This window comes from Rhinolophus sinicus, chromosome 15, assembly GCF_057876585.1.
Source record: "Rhinolophus sinicus isolate RSI-liver-muscle chromosome 15, RSI-T2T, whole genome shotgun sequence".
Taxonomy (NCBI): domain Eukaryota; kingdom Metazoa; phylum Chordata; class Mammalia; order Chiroptera; family Rhinolophidae; genus Rhinolophus; species Rhinolophus sinicus.
The window spans coordinates 9,540,876-9,553,776 of record NC_142515.1 but is presented as its reverse complement, the minus strand read 5'-3'; the positions used below and the strand labels follow the sequence as shown (position 1 = coordinate 9,553,776).

Sequence of the window (12,901 nt, the reverse complement as noted above, 5' to 3'; positions counted from 1 at the left end):
AGAACTGGGGACCGGCTGTCAGTCCTCAGTTTGTACCTTCCGCTCTCCTAGCCCTGGGGAGACGAACTGCCACTCCTCGTCCTGAGAAGCTTGGGGCCCTTGTTGGACTTGACAGGGAGGTTTTCTGAAGCTCTTTGTGGCCACCAATCTGTAAAAGTTTTGAGACTAGTAGCTGACTGTTGTATAAATGGGTGTGGGTGTGCGTGTGGGGGAGTTTAGGAAATAACATTTACGTGGAATTTTTAAACACAAAAATGTGAATATTATGAAGTTTTAAGAATGGTTTTTATTCTTTAGCCTTCTTTTTCTCTTTCTTGATACTTTCAAGTGAAAGAGATTATCTTCAAATAAAAATGAAAATGAGATTCCCTCCACATGAGATATTTGAGTATTTTTACAGTGCTGTTGGATCATATAAGCTACAGTGCTTAAAGGAGCATTAAAGTTGTGGCTCATTAAAGTTAAGAGCTGAAAATATGTAAAGACCCTTGTGAATTAGGGGTAAAAGTGATTTTATGAAGAAAGTATTTCCAGATCCTATTTTAGTGAATAGTTAGGTATACCTTTCTCTCAAGAGAATATAATTTTAGATATTTGCACTTAAGCCTTTTCCCCCTTCTTTTGAATCCTATTTTATGGTAAAGAAACTTTACAACAGGGAACAGTAGGAGAAAGGACAAAGAAACAACTATGTTGAAAATCACAAATTGCTTGCTTATTTTCTGACATGTTAATTTAAACCTTTGGTATTCTCTTTTCAATTTCCATATAACTATATTTAAAAGTAGCTTTTAAAAGCTTAATAATTTTATTTTTGCTTATACAGTAAATTCTAGTGAGGAGGATTTAAAAAAACACACAAAAAACCTACCAGTTAGAAATAATCATTGTCAATATTCTGATGGGTTTTAATGGTTGTTTTCATTTGCTCCAATGTTGTTTTCATTTGCTTTCTTTGAAGGAGCAATATTACTTTCACATTTTCAGAATAGTTTTTATTCATTTTTACATATTTTTTCCTGCTTAGCTCTTATTACTTTTCATGAATATACAATTTTATGCACATAAAAAGACTTTTAAAATAAAATCGATTCTTGTATCTTCTTAGCATGTCTTTCTAGTTTGGATACCTGTGTATTGCTTTGAATATCCACTGCTCTCATCTTTTCCCAGCAGGCCCCTCTGGTTATTTAGTATGGTCTCTGTTCTCAAATTTGCTAAGGTTTAGTCTGTCTTCTGTAATTGGAGTAGAAACAATTTTATTTCAGAGTCTGAAAGTAATAGAATTTCTAGTTTTGAGCCTTTTATCTCAAGTATATGGCTTATTTGTCTGCCTTTTTTTTTTTTTTTTTTTGTAATTCACACACTATACAGTTCACCCATTAACAGTATATAATTCAGTGGTTTTTGGTATATTCATAGAGTTCTGTGACCATCACACAATCAATTTTAGAACATTTTCCTCACCACACAAAGAAACCCTGTACTCATTAGCAGTCATTTTCCTCCAAACTCCAGCTCTGTCAGTCCTAGGCAGCCACTAATTTATTCTGTCTCTATAAATTTGCCTATTCTCAACATTGCTCATAAATAGAATCATACAATGCATGGCCTTTTGTGACTGGCTTCTTTTTAGTAAGCACAATGTTTTTAAGGTTCATGCCTGTTGTAATGTGTGTCAGTACTTAGTTCCTTTTCATTCCGTTGCATGGATATGAATGCAAAAAATGTATGGATAAATCACATTTTATCCGTTCATCAACTGATGGACATTTGGATTGTTTTCACCTTTTGGCTGTTATGAATAATATTGCTATGAACATTTGTATACAAATTTTTGGTGGACATTTCTTTTTCTCTTGGGTGTGTACCTAGCAGTGGAATTGCTGGGTCATTATATTAATAGTAAATCTATGTTTAACCTTTTGAAGAACTACCAGACTGTTTTCCAAAGCAGTGTGCCATTTTAAAAAAATGATCTTTACAAGGATATGAAGAATCATGTGTGTGGGGAGGGGTTTCAAATAAACTAGAACATAGATATTCTTTCTTTTGAAAAAACATCCTTTAAAGTTTTATGGGCTTATGTTCCATGTCTGCATATCGTATTTGCTGTATCTCATTGCCTTAATAGATAACTGCATCATTTTCCATATTTAGTTTCTCATTAGACATCTGTTTAAAGTTTTAGCTCCAGATGGACATAGATAGATACCAACCTTTCAAGTAAAATCATTTATTTTCTTAAACAGCAACAGCAACATCAGCCCTTAATCTTGATTGTGAAATGTAAGTTGCTAGAAGAATAGAAAAAGTGGGGAAGCACTGTGGGGCTTGTGGTGGTTTTCTTTTGGAGGCTGAGCGTATCAGTGTGTGATAAAGGCCTAAGCACAGATAGCACAGGACTGGCTGGGCCTCTGGAAAAGGGAAGGTGATCCCTCTCTCAGCGCTCTGTGTTGTAATCGCAAGGGCTCTGATTAAACAAAGCATTTTAGGACTGGAAGGCGTCCCAAGAAGTAGTTTTCTCCGTGCCTATTTTGTGGTAGGACTAAATTTAACTTCTTAAAAAAGATAGTGGTCCACACTTTCTTTTCTAAAAGTAATTATATGGAAGACTCTAAAATACTCATTGAAAATGTTTATGTTCAAAGTAATTTTAAATTTCTATTTAGATAAATCAGTTTTAAGAGGTAGAGCTAGACTTCTGGAGAAGATGGTGTAGTGAGTTTGTGCTTTGCTGTACAGATCACAATGCTTATCTGAATCCTTTGGGGCCATATTTGTTTTAGAATTCAAGTTTTTGAGGGGGTTTATTCAAAAGGTTATTCCATGTATTCTGTGGGGCAGTAGTCTACAATACAACACATTATTAATGTTTCTTAAAGAATCATATGAATATTCATATTAAGGAAGGTAAACAATGACATCAATAGCCTCATATCAGTTCAGGGTATATTTTGGCGTATTTTAAATGAGTTGTAACAAACTTAAAAAATAAACTTTCAGGTTTCAGAATTGTTTGGATTTTGGAGTTGTTGATAAGGAAGCTAAGGGATACTGGGCCTATATCAACTCTGTTTCAATACCAGGAAGAGGATAGATTAAAAAGGAAAAGCAAAGCAAAGATGACATTGCTAGGCTTAGAGAGAAGTAGCATCTTCGTGGACCATATACAGAACAGTAGTTCAAACTGGGGCCGTAGGCCTCCTGGGCTCTGGATCCAGAAGCTGGAGGCGATTTGGCCCCGACTCAGTAAAGGAAAATTAAAGGGCTGCTTGGGAGGGAGATGGAGCCTGGAGCCACGCCCACGTGAAGCCTGGCGCTGGTGGGCGATGACAGGAGGCTGTTAGGTCGTTGGCACTAAACGGGATAATTGTGCATAAAGAATTCTCCTGTCTGTGAAGCCAGTAGCACTTCTGTTGAGAAAACTGGTCTGGGCAAAAGGTGAGGCTCTGAATGAACAGAATAGAAATCAGCATGAAGGAGGGACTTTAGGAAGGAGAAAGATGGAAGATGACGCCTAGGTTTTGGCGTAAGTGATCCAGTGGGTGGCGTAATCATTGCCTGCGACAGGAAGGAGCAAGACTTGGGAAACAGATGTTGATCAGTTTTCAGATGCTGAATTTGAGGGACTGGTGTGTCAATCGCAGGAAGATGTTATATTTTTGGTTCTTGAGCTCAGAGCAAAAGAGCGGAGTTAGAAATGTGGTGTTAAACAGGGGCAGCTGAAAGGAGGAAAGCAGATGGAACTTTCTAGACAGAGCTGGAACGGGAAGAGAGCTAAGGCTAGAACATTGGGAACCACCATACTCTTTAGAAACAAAAAGAGGCGCCAACAAAGGAGACTGAGAAGGAACAGTCAGAGGTGGGGAAAACCCCCGAGAGATTGGTGTCATGGGCAAGAGATGGCAGGAAGTGATCATTAGTGTCACATTCTTAGACAGAGAGAAGGGTTGTCCTTTTCAGAGTGAGGAGGTCCTTGTTTCACTCTGCCTGAGCGGTTTCAGGGGACCTTTACTCTGACCTACCCCAGAAAGGCTGTGTCCTCACAGTTTGAGTGACTGACACTGTTTGTACCCTGCTGGCTCACAGAGGGGATTCCACAGTTGAGGAATGGATTTAAAAAAGATCCTGGTAAACTTGAACAATGTTAAAAGGTGGTAGGAAAGAGAGAGAGGATCTGAATTGAACAGGGAGGGGGGTGGGGGGGGGTGCACGACAGGGCAAAGCCTGATCCCAGGGAAGACGCAGCAGGAAACTGGCCTTGATGGGAAAGAACGACTCCCAACTCCCGTCCTTCTGAGAGCGAGGAAAGTGTGGGTGTGGACGTGGTGTGCTGCTACAAGATGGTTTTAAATAGCTAGATCTTTAGAATCCTCTCTGATGTATTCCTGGGGGGAAAGTTGCTGGCCTGAAGGCTCTTAAGGATAACTGTGTCTGACGGACGCATAATATCCTGTGTTGAATATTAAAGTTGCAGCGATCTGTGACTAGGTTTGGGGCATGTTTTCAGATGTTTTTAAAGAAAGTATTATTAATTTGACTAGATAATTACTAACATTCTATTAAAAATTGCTAACCAACAATTGCTCAGTGCCACAAGCAGCAGATGCGGCAACAGGGGATGAACAGGGAGGTTATGTTTTAAAAACAGTTTCTCTGCTGCCTCAGTGATTTTACACCAAGGAGGGTGTGTGTGTGTTGTATGTTCACAGAAGACGAGGAGTGGTGATTTTCCCAGGACTACGTACATGCCCCATGTGTATATCTGGAGGTTACCGCTTATGTTTGTAGTATCAAAGCCCGTTCATTTACTTAACAAATATTTATTGAGACCTCGTATGCCTGATACTGGTAAGACACTGGAGATATGAGTCAACAGAACAAAGGTGCCTGCTATTATGGAGCTTTTATTATAATGTGTGTGGGGGGCGGCAGGAGAGGGAGGCAATAAGCATCAACATAATAATTAGGTTGTGTGTCAGAAGGTAATAAATGCCCTGGGAAATGAGCACAGTAAGGGTTGGGGGATACCCGGGTGGAGCTTGTGGTAAGACATCTGGGCAGAGAGGACAACTGGAGCAGAGCCCTGGGATGGAAGCGTTCCTGACAGATCAAGGAACAGCAAAGAGGCAGCTGTGGATGGAGGGGAGGAAGGGGAAGAGAGTAGCAGGAAGTGAAGGCAGTGGACGCAAGACGAGGGGTCGTTCTGGACATGCTGAGTTTGAGATTCCTGGTGGAAGTCCCAGTGTTAATGTTGGGATTTGTGAGGCTAGAATTTTGGGAGAGAGCTCGGCTGGAAATACACATTTGGGAGATAGATGGTATTTGAATCCATGAGACTGGATGAAATCACTGAAGGAATGAATGCAGAATAGAGAAGGGGGTCAACGACTGACCCTTGGGGTGTTGAGACATTAAGTCAAACGGCTGCAAAGGAACCAGTAAAAGATAAAGAGCAACTAGTGGAAGCCAAGAGAAGACAGGGTATCAAAGAGGGTGAGGGAGTGGTGAAGTGTCAAAGTGACTGAGCGGGTAAGATAAGGACCAAGAATTCCATGGGGCTTTGTCAAGTGGGGGTCACTGGTCATGTGAAGATGCAGTTTAGGTGGAGTGGTGTGGGACCAAAGCCACATTGGAGTGGGCCGTGGGAAGAGATGGGAGAAGAAGCGTGGGAGGCAGTGAGGAGTGCAAAGAAGTAGGACCGTAGCTGGCAGGGGAGGAGACTGCAAGTGGAGTTGTTAGAAGAGAGACAGATCAGTATGTTTGTGCGTTGATGGAATGATCGAGCAGAAAAGAGGGGCGAGGAGAACTTGGTGCGTCTCTCCTTCCCCATCGACTCAAGGACTTGTTCGTTTTGCTTATTGGAGGAGAAGTTAGCTCAGTGTGGCAGTAGGACTATCAGTCTTTTCTACCTCATCATTCATTACCTCGTCTTAATGCTGAGGCAGGAGCAGTGTAAAGCTGTGATCCTGTTGTGAAACCCATGCGAAGGGAGTTTTTGATAGCTTTAATTTTGAAAAGGCATAAAATTCATAAGATTCCATTACATCTGAAGTCTTGGTCCAGTTATCGTCTCCACTTCTAATTTTTCTTCCAGTTTTTTTGAGGTATAATTGACAAATAAAATTGTTCATTTTCAAATTTGATAAAATAGGTGTGGTCTCCCCTTTTAAAAAAAATTTATAATCGGAGCTTGAACTAACTTTTGTTCTCTTCATTGTGTTTTTTTTTCATCCTTTATCTCTACTAGTAGTTATTTTGTAATACTTTAATAAGCATTTATCACTATTAGCTCTTAACAAAAGTCTACCACTTGGTGTAGGAATAAAACTGGTGTGCTGAAAAAATGGAACAGGCTGCATCTGGTTCGTAGAATTCTGTGTGCCTTTCTGAATATTCGCTTTGTGTGTTAAGTCACATGAAATTATAGGTAAAACCCTTGACGTTAACTGGATAGTTGTCGTCAGAGCCTCTGTGCCTGTCTCTGGTCTTGACATATTCCCATCCTCATCCTCACCTTGGTCAGTTGGACCGCACATTTCCTGCAGCCTCTACTTACTGCTTCTTCAAATTTAATCTCTGGACCCAAACAGTGTGTTTTTATGTTGATTTCATTAGTGTGTGTGAGGGTAGGAGGAGAGGGAGTGGTTTTTAAGATTCCCAATAGAATCTTGACATCTTCTAAACCAAAACACTCAATTAACTAGCATGAATGAATATTTAGCTCACATAGCTGTGAAGTAATGCCCCTGACGCATAGCAAGGGTATATTTTGCAATATTTTTAACTTTAGATGCCAATTTTTTTTTTAATTTTTATTGGGGAATATTGGGGGACAGTGTGTTTCTCCAGGCCCATCAGCTCCAAGTCGTGGTCCTTCAGTCTAGTTGTGGAGGGTGCAACTCAGCTCCAAGTCCAGTTGCCGTTTTCAATCTTTAGTTGCAGGGGGCACAGCCCACCATCCCATGCGGGAATTGAACCGGCAGCCCTGTTGTTGAGAGCTCGCGCTCTAACCAACTGAGCCATCCGGCCGCCCCTAGATGCCAATTTTTAAGGTATTAATAAACCTCAACTGGAACATTTTACTCTTCAGCTATATTAGATCAGAATTTGCTTTAATTACAATCCTAATCTGAATTTTCCACCCCTAAATCCTAAGAATATCCTGGCCTGTATTCTTTGCTTTTCCTCTACTGTAGCTTTCAAATCACTGAATGCACAGCTGTGTTTCCCAATATCAGTTGTCTACTTGGTCATTTTACTGACTCTTGAGGTTTACTTTTAACCACAGTGCATGAATGGTGGCGTTCACTTCTGCACTCGTGTGTGAACATTTAACAAGCAGATATTAATAATAATGAATTCTCTTTCTCTCCCTAATCATTTAGCTTTGTAAGAAGCATCACTTTGGAATTAACAAACCAGAGAAGATTATACCATCTCCTGATGACTCCAAGTTTCTGCTGAAGACCTTTACACATATTAAATCCAATGTGTCTGCTCCTAATAAAAAGAAAGTAAGAGTTTGACTGATACGGGCCGGGCATCCCTTTGATAAGTCTTCAATTGAGGGGTCATTTTGCTGCCAGTAAACTTATTTTCAAACCACTCGTCATACACTGCAGCACTGTCTCTGCCTGTCTTTGGGATGATTTTCCTTCCTTTCCTAGGAAGGTGTGTCTGAGCCACATAATGCTTTGCATTTAATTCCTGCAGTGATAGTAGATTCATTTCTTGCAGGTTAAGGAAAGTAAAGAAAAGGAGAAGTTGGAGAGGAGATTACTTGAGGAGTTATTGAAGATGTTTATGGACTCGGAATCCTTTTACTATAGCTTGACCTATGACCTGACGAATTCGGTGCAGAGGCAAAGCACTGGGGAGAGCGACCCCCGGCCCCTCTGGCAGAAGGTACTCTCACGGCTCGGAGCAGGATTTCTGGACGCTTTGGGCTTTACAAGACAATGGAAACCACCTGTTTCTGAACTGTCTGTTCTCTACCTTTTCTAGGTTGATGACCGATTTTTTTGGAATAAATATATGATACAAGATCTTACTGAGATTGGTGTGAGTAGTTGTTTCTAAAATATCCTAAGGTAGTTATAGTTGTTAAGCAAATATTTTAAAATAAATGTAAAATCTTACTGGAATGCTTTCCCCTATAGCATGGGAATTGTTTAGCTAGGGAAAGCCTGGGCATTGTTTTAAGGCAGGTAACCATTCCACTGCATAGCCACAGGCCATCTTTTCAGCCGGTTCCCCTCCGACAGTAGTGATCTAAGGCTGGGGAAGTAATGTCCACAGAGTTCCTATCCGAGAGGGGTTTTGTTTGCCCACTGGAGATGCTGAAGCAGTTTTCCCTTAAGGATACCGTCATTTATCTTTCCTGTTTCCTCGCCTGGGATTGGAGTCGAGAAAGCTCTAAGGACATTCCAGTACTGCCAGGGTTTGAATCAGGAAAGGTGGAATATGATGAGACTATTGCATGAGATTCGTTTTGTTTTGATGGTTACTGTCTTCTTTACTCTGTCACATATGTCATAGAGTTATGAGTGTCCAAGAACAATTAATTTATTAATTTAGTCTATCAACAAATGTTTGTGGAAGGCCTGCTGTGTGCCAGGTACTGTTTTGGATACAAAGTGAGTGAATGGCTGAATAGGGTCACATACTATCTTTTTCTTAACCTTTCACAAATTTCAAACTTTTCTACTTTCTATTTCTCCCCCTTGGTGGTGGTTAATATAGGTGATTTTGATTATGTAGTGGTGCCTACCACTAGATATCTATCGTGCCTCTATCGAGAATGAAGCATGAAAATGTTCTCACCTCTCTTTATGATGCTGAAACTGTGACCACCAAATCTCTTGATTGGGGATAACAATAAGGCCGTCTATGAATATAATAAATATTTGTCCTGTCTGCTGACATGTTGCGTTCTAATATGTTTTTGCAGAGTTTTTGTCAGACACTTTGCATTACCATTGAAAACTGATGACTTGCAATAAAGGTGGCATTTGGCAACATACATTTCTCTGTTCCTGTCAAGAGTTTTGCCTTCATTGCTAGAACAAAATACAAATAACGGGAATAGTAATAAGAGTAATGCAGGTAGATCCCTTCCTATTTACAGCTCGACCCACCTCCCTAAGATCCTATCTGCAGGCTTGATAATATAAGACAAGTCTGTGTGACGGGATCTGGAGTATATGGTTATGGAGGAAGAAGGATATAAAGTTGATGCTGATATTAGGACTACAGAAAGTTCTGGAAATAGAAGAGAAATGGGGGACAGAACAACTGTCTGCAGTGCTTTTTATCCTGTACTGCCTCTGTGTACAGTCATCTGAGAAAACTGAGTATTCTTAGTCTGAAGACACAGAAGAGGAAATCTCTAACTTTAATCAATACTCTCTTAATCATGTTAGATGACTTTTTAAAATAAGATATTTATGGAAAGGATTTTTTTTTTTTTTTTGCTTCATTTACTACTTGGATTTTAGCTTGGTAAGGCAAATTTTTCTAGAATATAGAGTCGACCTCGGTTTCATAATGAAGTGATCAGAGTTACTATATCTTATTAAATGATCAATACAATTGGGAATTGAAAATCAGACTTTAAGGTTTTTTTTCTATACCAACAGGTATAATCATAATCACTACGTCTATTAAATAGTTACTATAAGGCAGGCACTGTGCTAAACACTTTGTGCATTTTACTCATTTAATCTTCACAACAACCTAGGTGGTAGTAATTTTTCCTATTTCTTGAAGCAGAACATGCAGGCCTTGGTGAGTCAGGTTCATTGATTCACCCAGGTGAGTTAGTAAGTGGTGGGGCTTGAATTTGTACCCCGGATGTCTGGCTCTTGTTCTCTGGTCCCTCTCAGACAGTTCTTTTTTGAATGACCTTTATAAAGAAAAGGAAAGGCTCTCTGCTCCACCCCTCTTCTTTCCTCTATTCCTTAGTGTTCTCCAGAAAGCAGAAAATATGGTTAATGAATGGAAGGTTTCGGATCATATATGTGGTGACGGATGGAGAACTGACGTGGTGGTGAACACACAGTGTGAGATATAGATGATGTAATACAGAATTGTACACCTGAAATCTATGTAACTTTCCTAACCATTGTCACCCCAATAAAATTTAATTAAAGAATGGAAGGTTTCTGCTTCTGATAAACTGACAAATACACGCTAACTACTGTTTGGGTTTAAGAAAGTAGCAGTGCTGTACAGATAGAAACAACATGAGGTTCCTGTTGTTTTCAGACCCCGGATGTGGACTTCTGGATTATTCCCATTATCCAAGGTTTTGTGCAGATTGAAGAACTTGTGGTGAATTATAACGAATCATCTGATGATGAGAAAAGCAGCCCAGAGACCCCGCCTCAGGAGTCCACCTGTGTAGATGACATTCACCCACGGTTTTTAGTGGCTCTCATTTCACGCCGCAGTAGGCACAGAGCAGGTGAGTAGAGGGCTGTACTAGCCTGCAAATCAAATCCAGGTGAGAATGGAAAATCGGCAGGAGTGTTGAAATGCTGATGACCATATGGATTTGGAAACACAGTTGGATTCAAAGTGCTCAGTGACTCTGTGATGTGATTGAAGACCAATTACTGGAGAGAGGCAAATGGGGGAGAGTTAACAAAAGGAGAAAGGAACATGGTGTATATATATGGAGAAGACAAGAAAGTCACTTGGGATGTGCTTTCAAAATGCCATCATTACCACTGACAGCCTGTATCACAGTAATAAATCCTTTCTGAGTGCTAGCACCTTCGGGAAAACCCTTCTCTTTCAGTTCACAGGAGCTATCTTAACTTCAACTTTTACAAAACAATGATGCATACAGTTATGATTTTGGGTAAGTTGATACAGTTCTGCCTGGTAGTTGCACATTAGATGCCCAAGGCAATCCTGAAAGACATAGACTTGGTTAAGAAGCATAATCTAATCACACTAAATAATTTTTCTAAAGTGTTGCTGTTTTCTGTTTTAATTTTCTTTTAGGGATGCGGTATAAACGAAGAGGGGTGGATAAAAATGGAAATGTTGCAAATTATGTGGAGACTGAGCAGTTAATTCATGTTCATAATCATACCTTGTCATTTATTCAAACTCGAGGCTCTGTGCCTGTCTTTTGGAGCCAGGTTGGGTATCGATATAATCCAAGACCTCGACTGGACAAAAGTAAGCATGTCAGTTATTTGGTTTGCAAATGATGATTTCAGACAGAATGTTTTCTTTAAATATGAGATACTTTGTAGATTTGGATTTGCTTTGCCAGATACTTCATTCAAAACAATAACCCATACAGTGAAATTTAATGGACAGTGGCATAATAAACACAAGAGTAATGATGGTTATTGACAATTTAAGTAATTTAGCAATAAAAAAATTCCCCAACAATACAGCAAAACAGCTTATTTCAGATTTTTAATTACTGTTTCTTTGAAGAATACTTTATTGGATGTTTAATTTTGGAAACGGGCAAATGTAGCCAATATTTGTAAAAGCAGGAAGTATCTTAACAAGATGGTGTCTACAAGAAAATATCTCACTGCAAAGGGTTTGTTGTTGTTTTAAATATTGAGGATTTAATTTCTTCCAGTATTTTAACTTTAGCACTGGAAAAGCTAAGTCATGTCAGTCTACTTAGATTACTGAATGAGGTTGATTTTAAAAATTGTTTACAGAACACTTTTTTTCTCAAAACTTAATTTGTATTTTTGAGGATTCAGTACAACTTGTTTTTAATATGCTTGATATTAACCACATGAAACCGTTCCTGATAGTAGGCTGGCTATACAAATAATAAATGTTATAATTTCACAATTTGCACTTTGTTTCAATTTAGTCTTACTGGGGAAAAAAAATCAGAGATCTTTGGCTTAGCATTTCATTTTAAAATACTGGTTTTAGAAAATCTTAGTTATATTTGGGCTTTCAGTAAATTACTTAAAAATAAGAGTAACGATGGAATAGACACTAATTTCTGTGTTAAACATGGGAAGGAAAAATAGATTTTGTATCACTTCTTTGTAGGTGAAAAGGAAACTGTTGCCTATTTCAGTGCCCATTTCGAAGAACAACTGAAAATTTACAAAAAACAGGTGGGCTTTGATCTGTGGTAGTAAAATGTTCTTTCATATTTAGAAATGATTGTATATCTGTTTCTTTAAATTTCATGAAAATAACAATGTGCTATTCATAATTAAGCAAAATTGCATTTGTCATGAAGTTAAAGAACTCATATAAGCTACGAATATTCTTAATATTTTTAAAGAAATGTCGTTGTCAGCTACTTTACTCCATTTTTAGAGAAGAGACTAGTTTACTGTCAATTATTGCAATCTGAGAAGTTTCTAGAGTAAGAAATGAAAGGCATCTCTCAGTACCACCATATACTCCACCTCTTGCAGATCACAATTTGATATGTATTTTTCAATATCTTTTTTTCTCTGCCCACCTTTCGTATGTATTCTTATACTCAGGTAAGAATGTGATCATATAAGCCAAAATCAATTGAAAATTGTTCGGTGAAATACAAGTTCAATAAGATGACTGGATTTCATATACAAGATTAATATAGTCAGTAACTCTCTTATCCATCCCATGAATGTGGAATGCCATGGGATGCATTTTTTTAACAGCAGCAAAAATAAAATAGGAAGAAATAACCTAAAATCTAAGAAATACACAAAAAAAGATACCGGGGAGGCAGGGCAGGGGTGAGAATTAATGAAGAATGTAAAAGAAAATCTGAATAAATGGAGAGAAAAAGCCATGTTCCTGAAAGAAAAGATTCAATATTGAATACATTTCAGTACATCCAAAATTAATATATAAATTTTGTGCAATCCCAAAGAAAATCCCAGCAGGGAAATAAAAAATA

General features: G+C 38.7%; 1 protein-coding gene across 5 annotated transcripts in view; it reads left to right on the top strand.

Annotated features, from left to right (window-relative positions):
- INPP5F (inositol polyphosphate-5-phosphatase F) overlaps nucleotides 1–12,901 on the top strand; it is a 75,745-nt gene that overhangs the window by 36,556 nt on the left and 26,288 nt on the right. For 4 of the 5 annotated variants that reach the window (XM_019725297.3, XM_019725298.3, XM_088791829.1 and 1 more), the window contains 6 exons: nucleotides 7,392–7,520; nucleotides 7,744–7,911; nucleotides 8,011–8,067; nucleotides 10,273–10,471; nucleotides 11,017–11,196; nucleotides 12,052–12,119. In XM_019725297.3, coding sequence (XP_019580856.3) covers nucleotides 7,392–7,520; nucleotides 7,744–7,911; nucleotides 8,011–8,067; nucleotides 10,273–10,471; nucleotides 11,017–11,196; nucleotides 12,052–12,119 — 801 coding nt within the window. Of the gene's footprint in view, nucleotides 1–6,942; nucleotides 7,059–7,391; nucleotides 7,521–7,743; nucleotides 7,912–8,010; nucleotides 8,068–10,272; nucleotides 10,472–11,016; nucleotides 11,197–12,051; nucleotides 12,120–12,901 lie in introns of all 5 variants that reach the window. The other variant, XM_088791830.1, reaches the window with a different exon arrangement.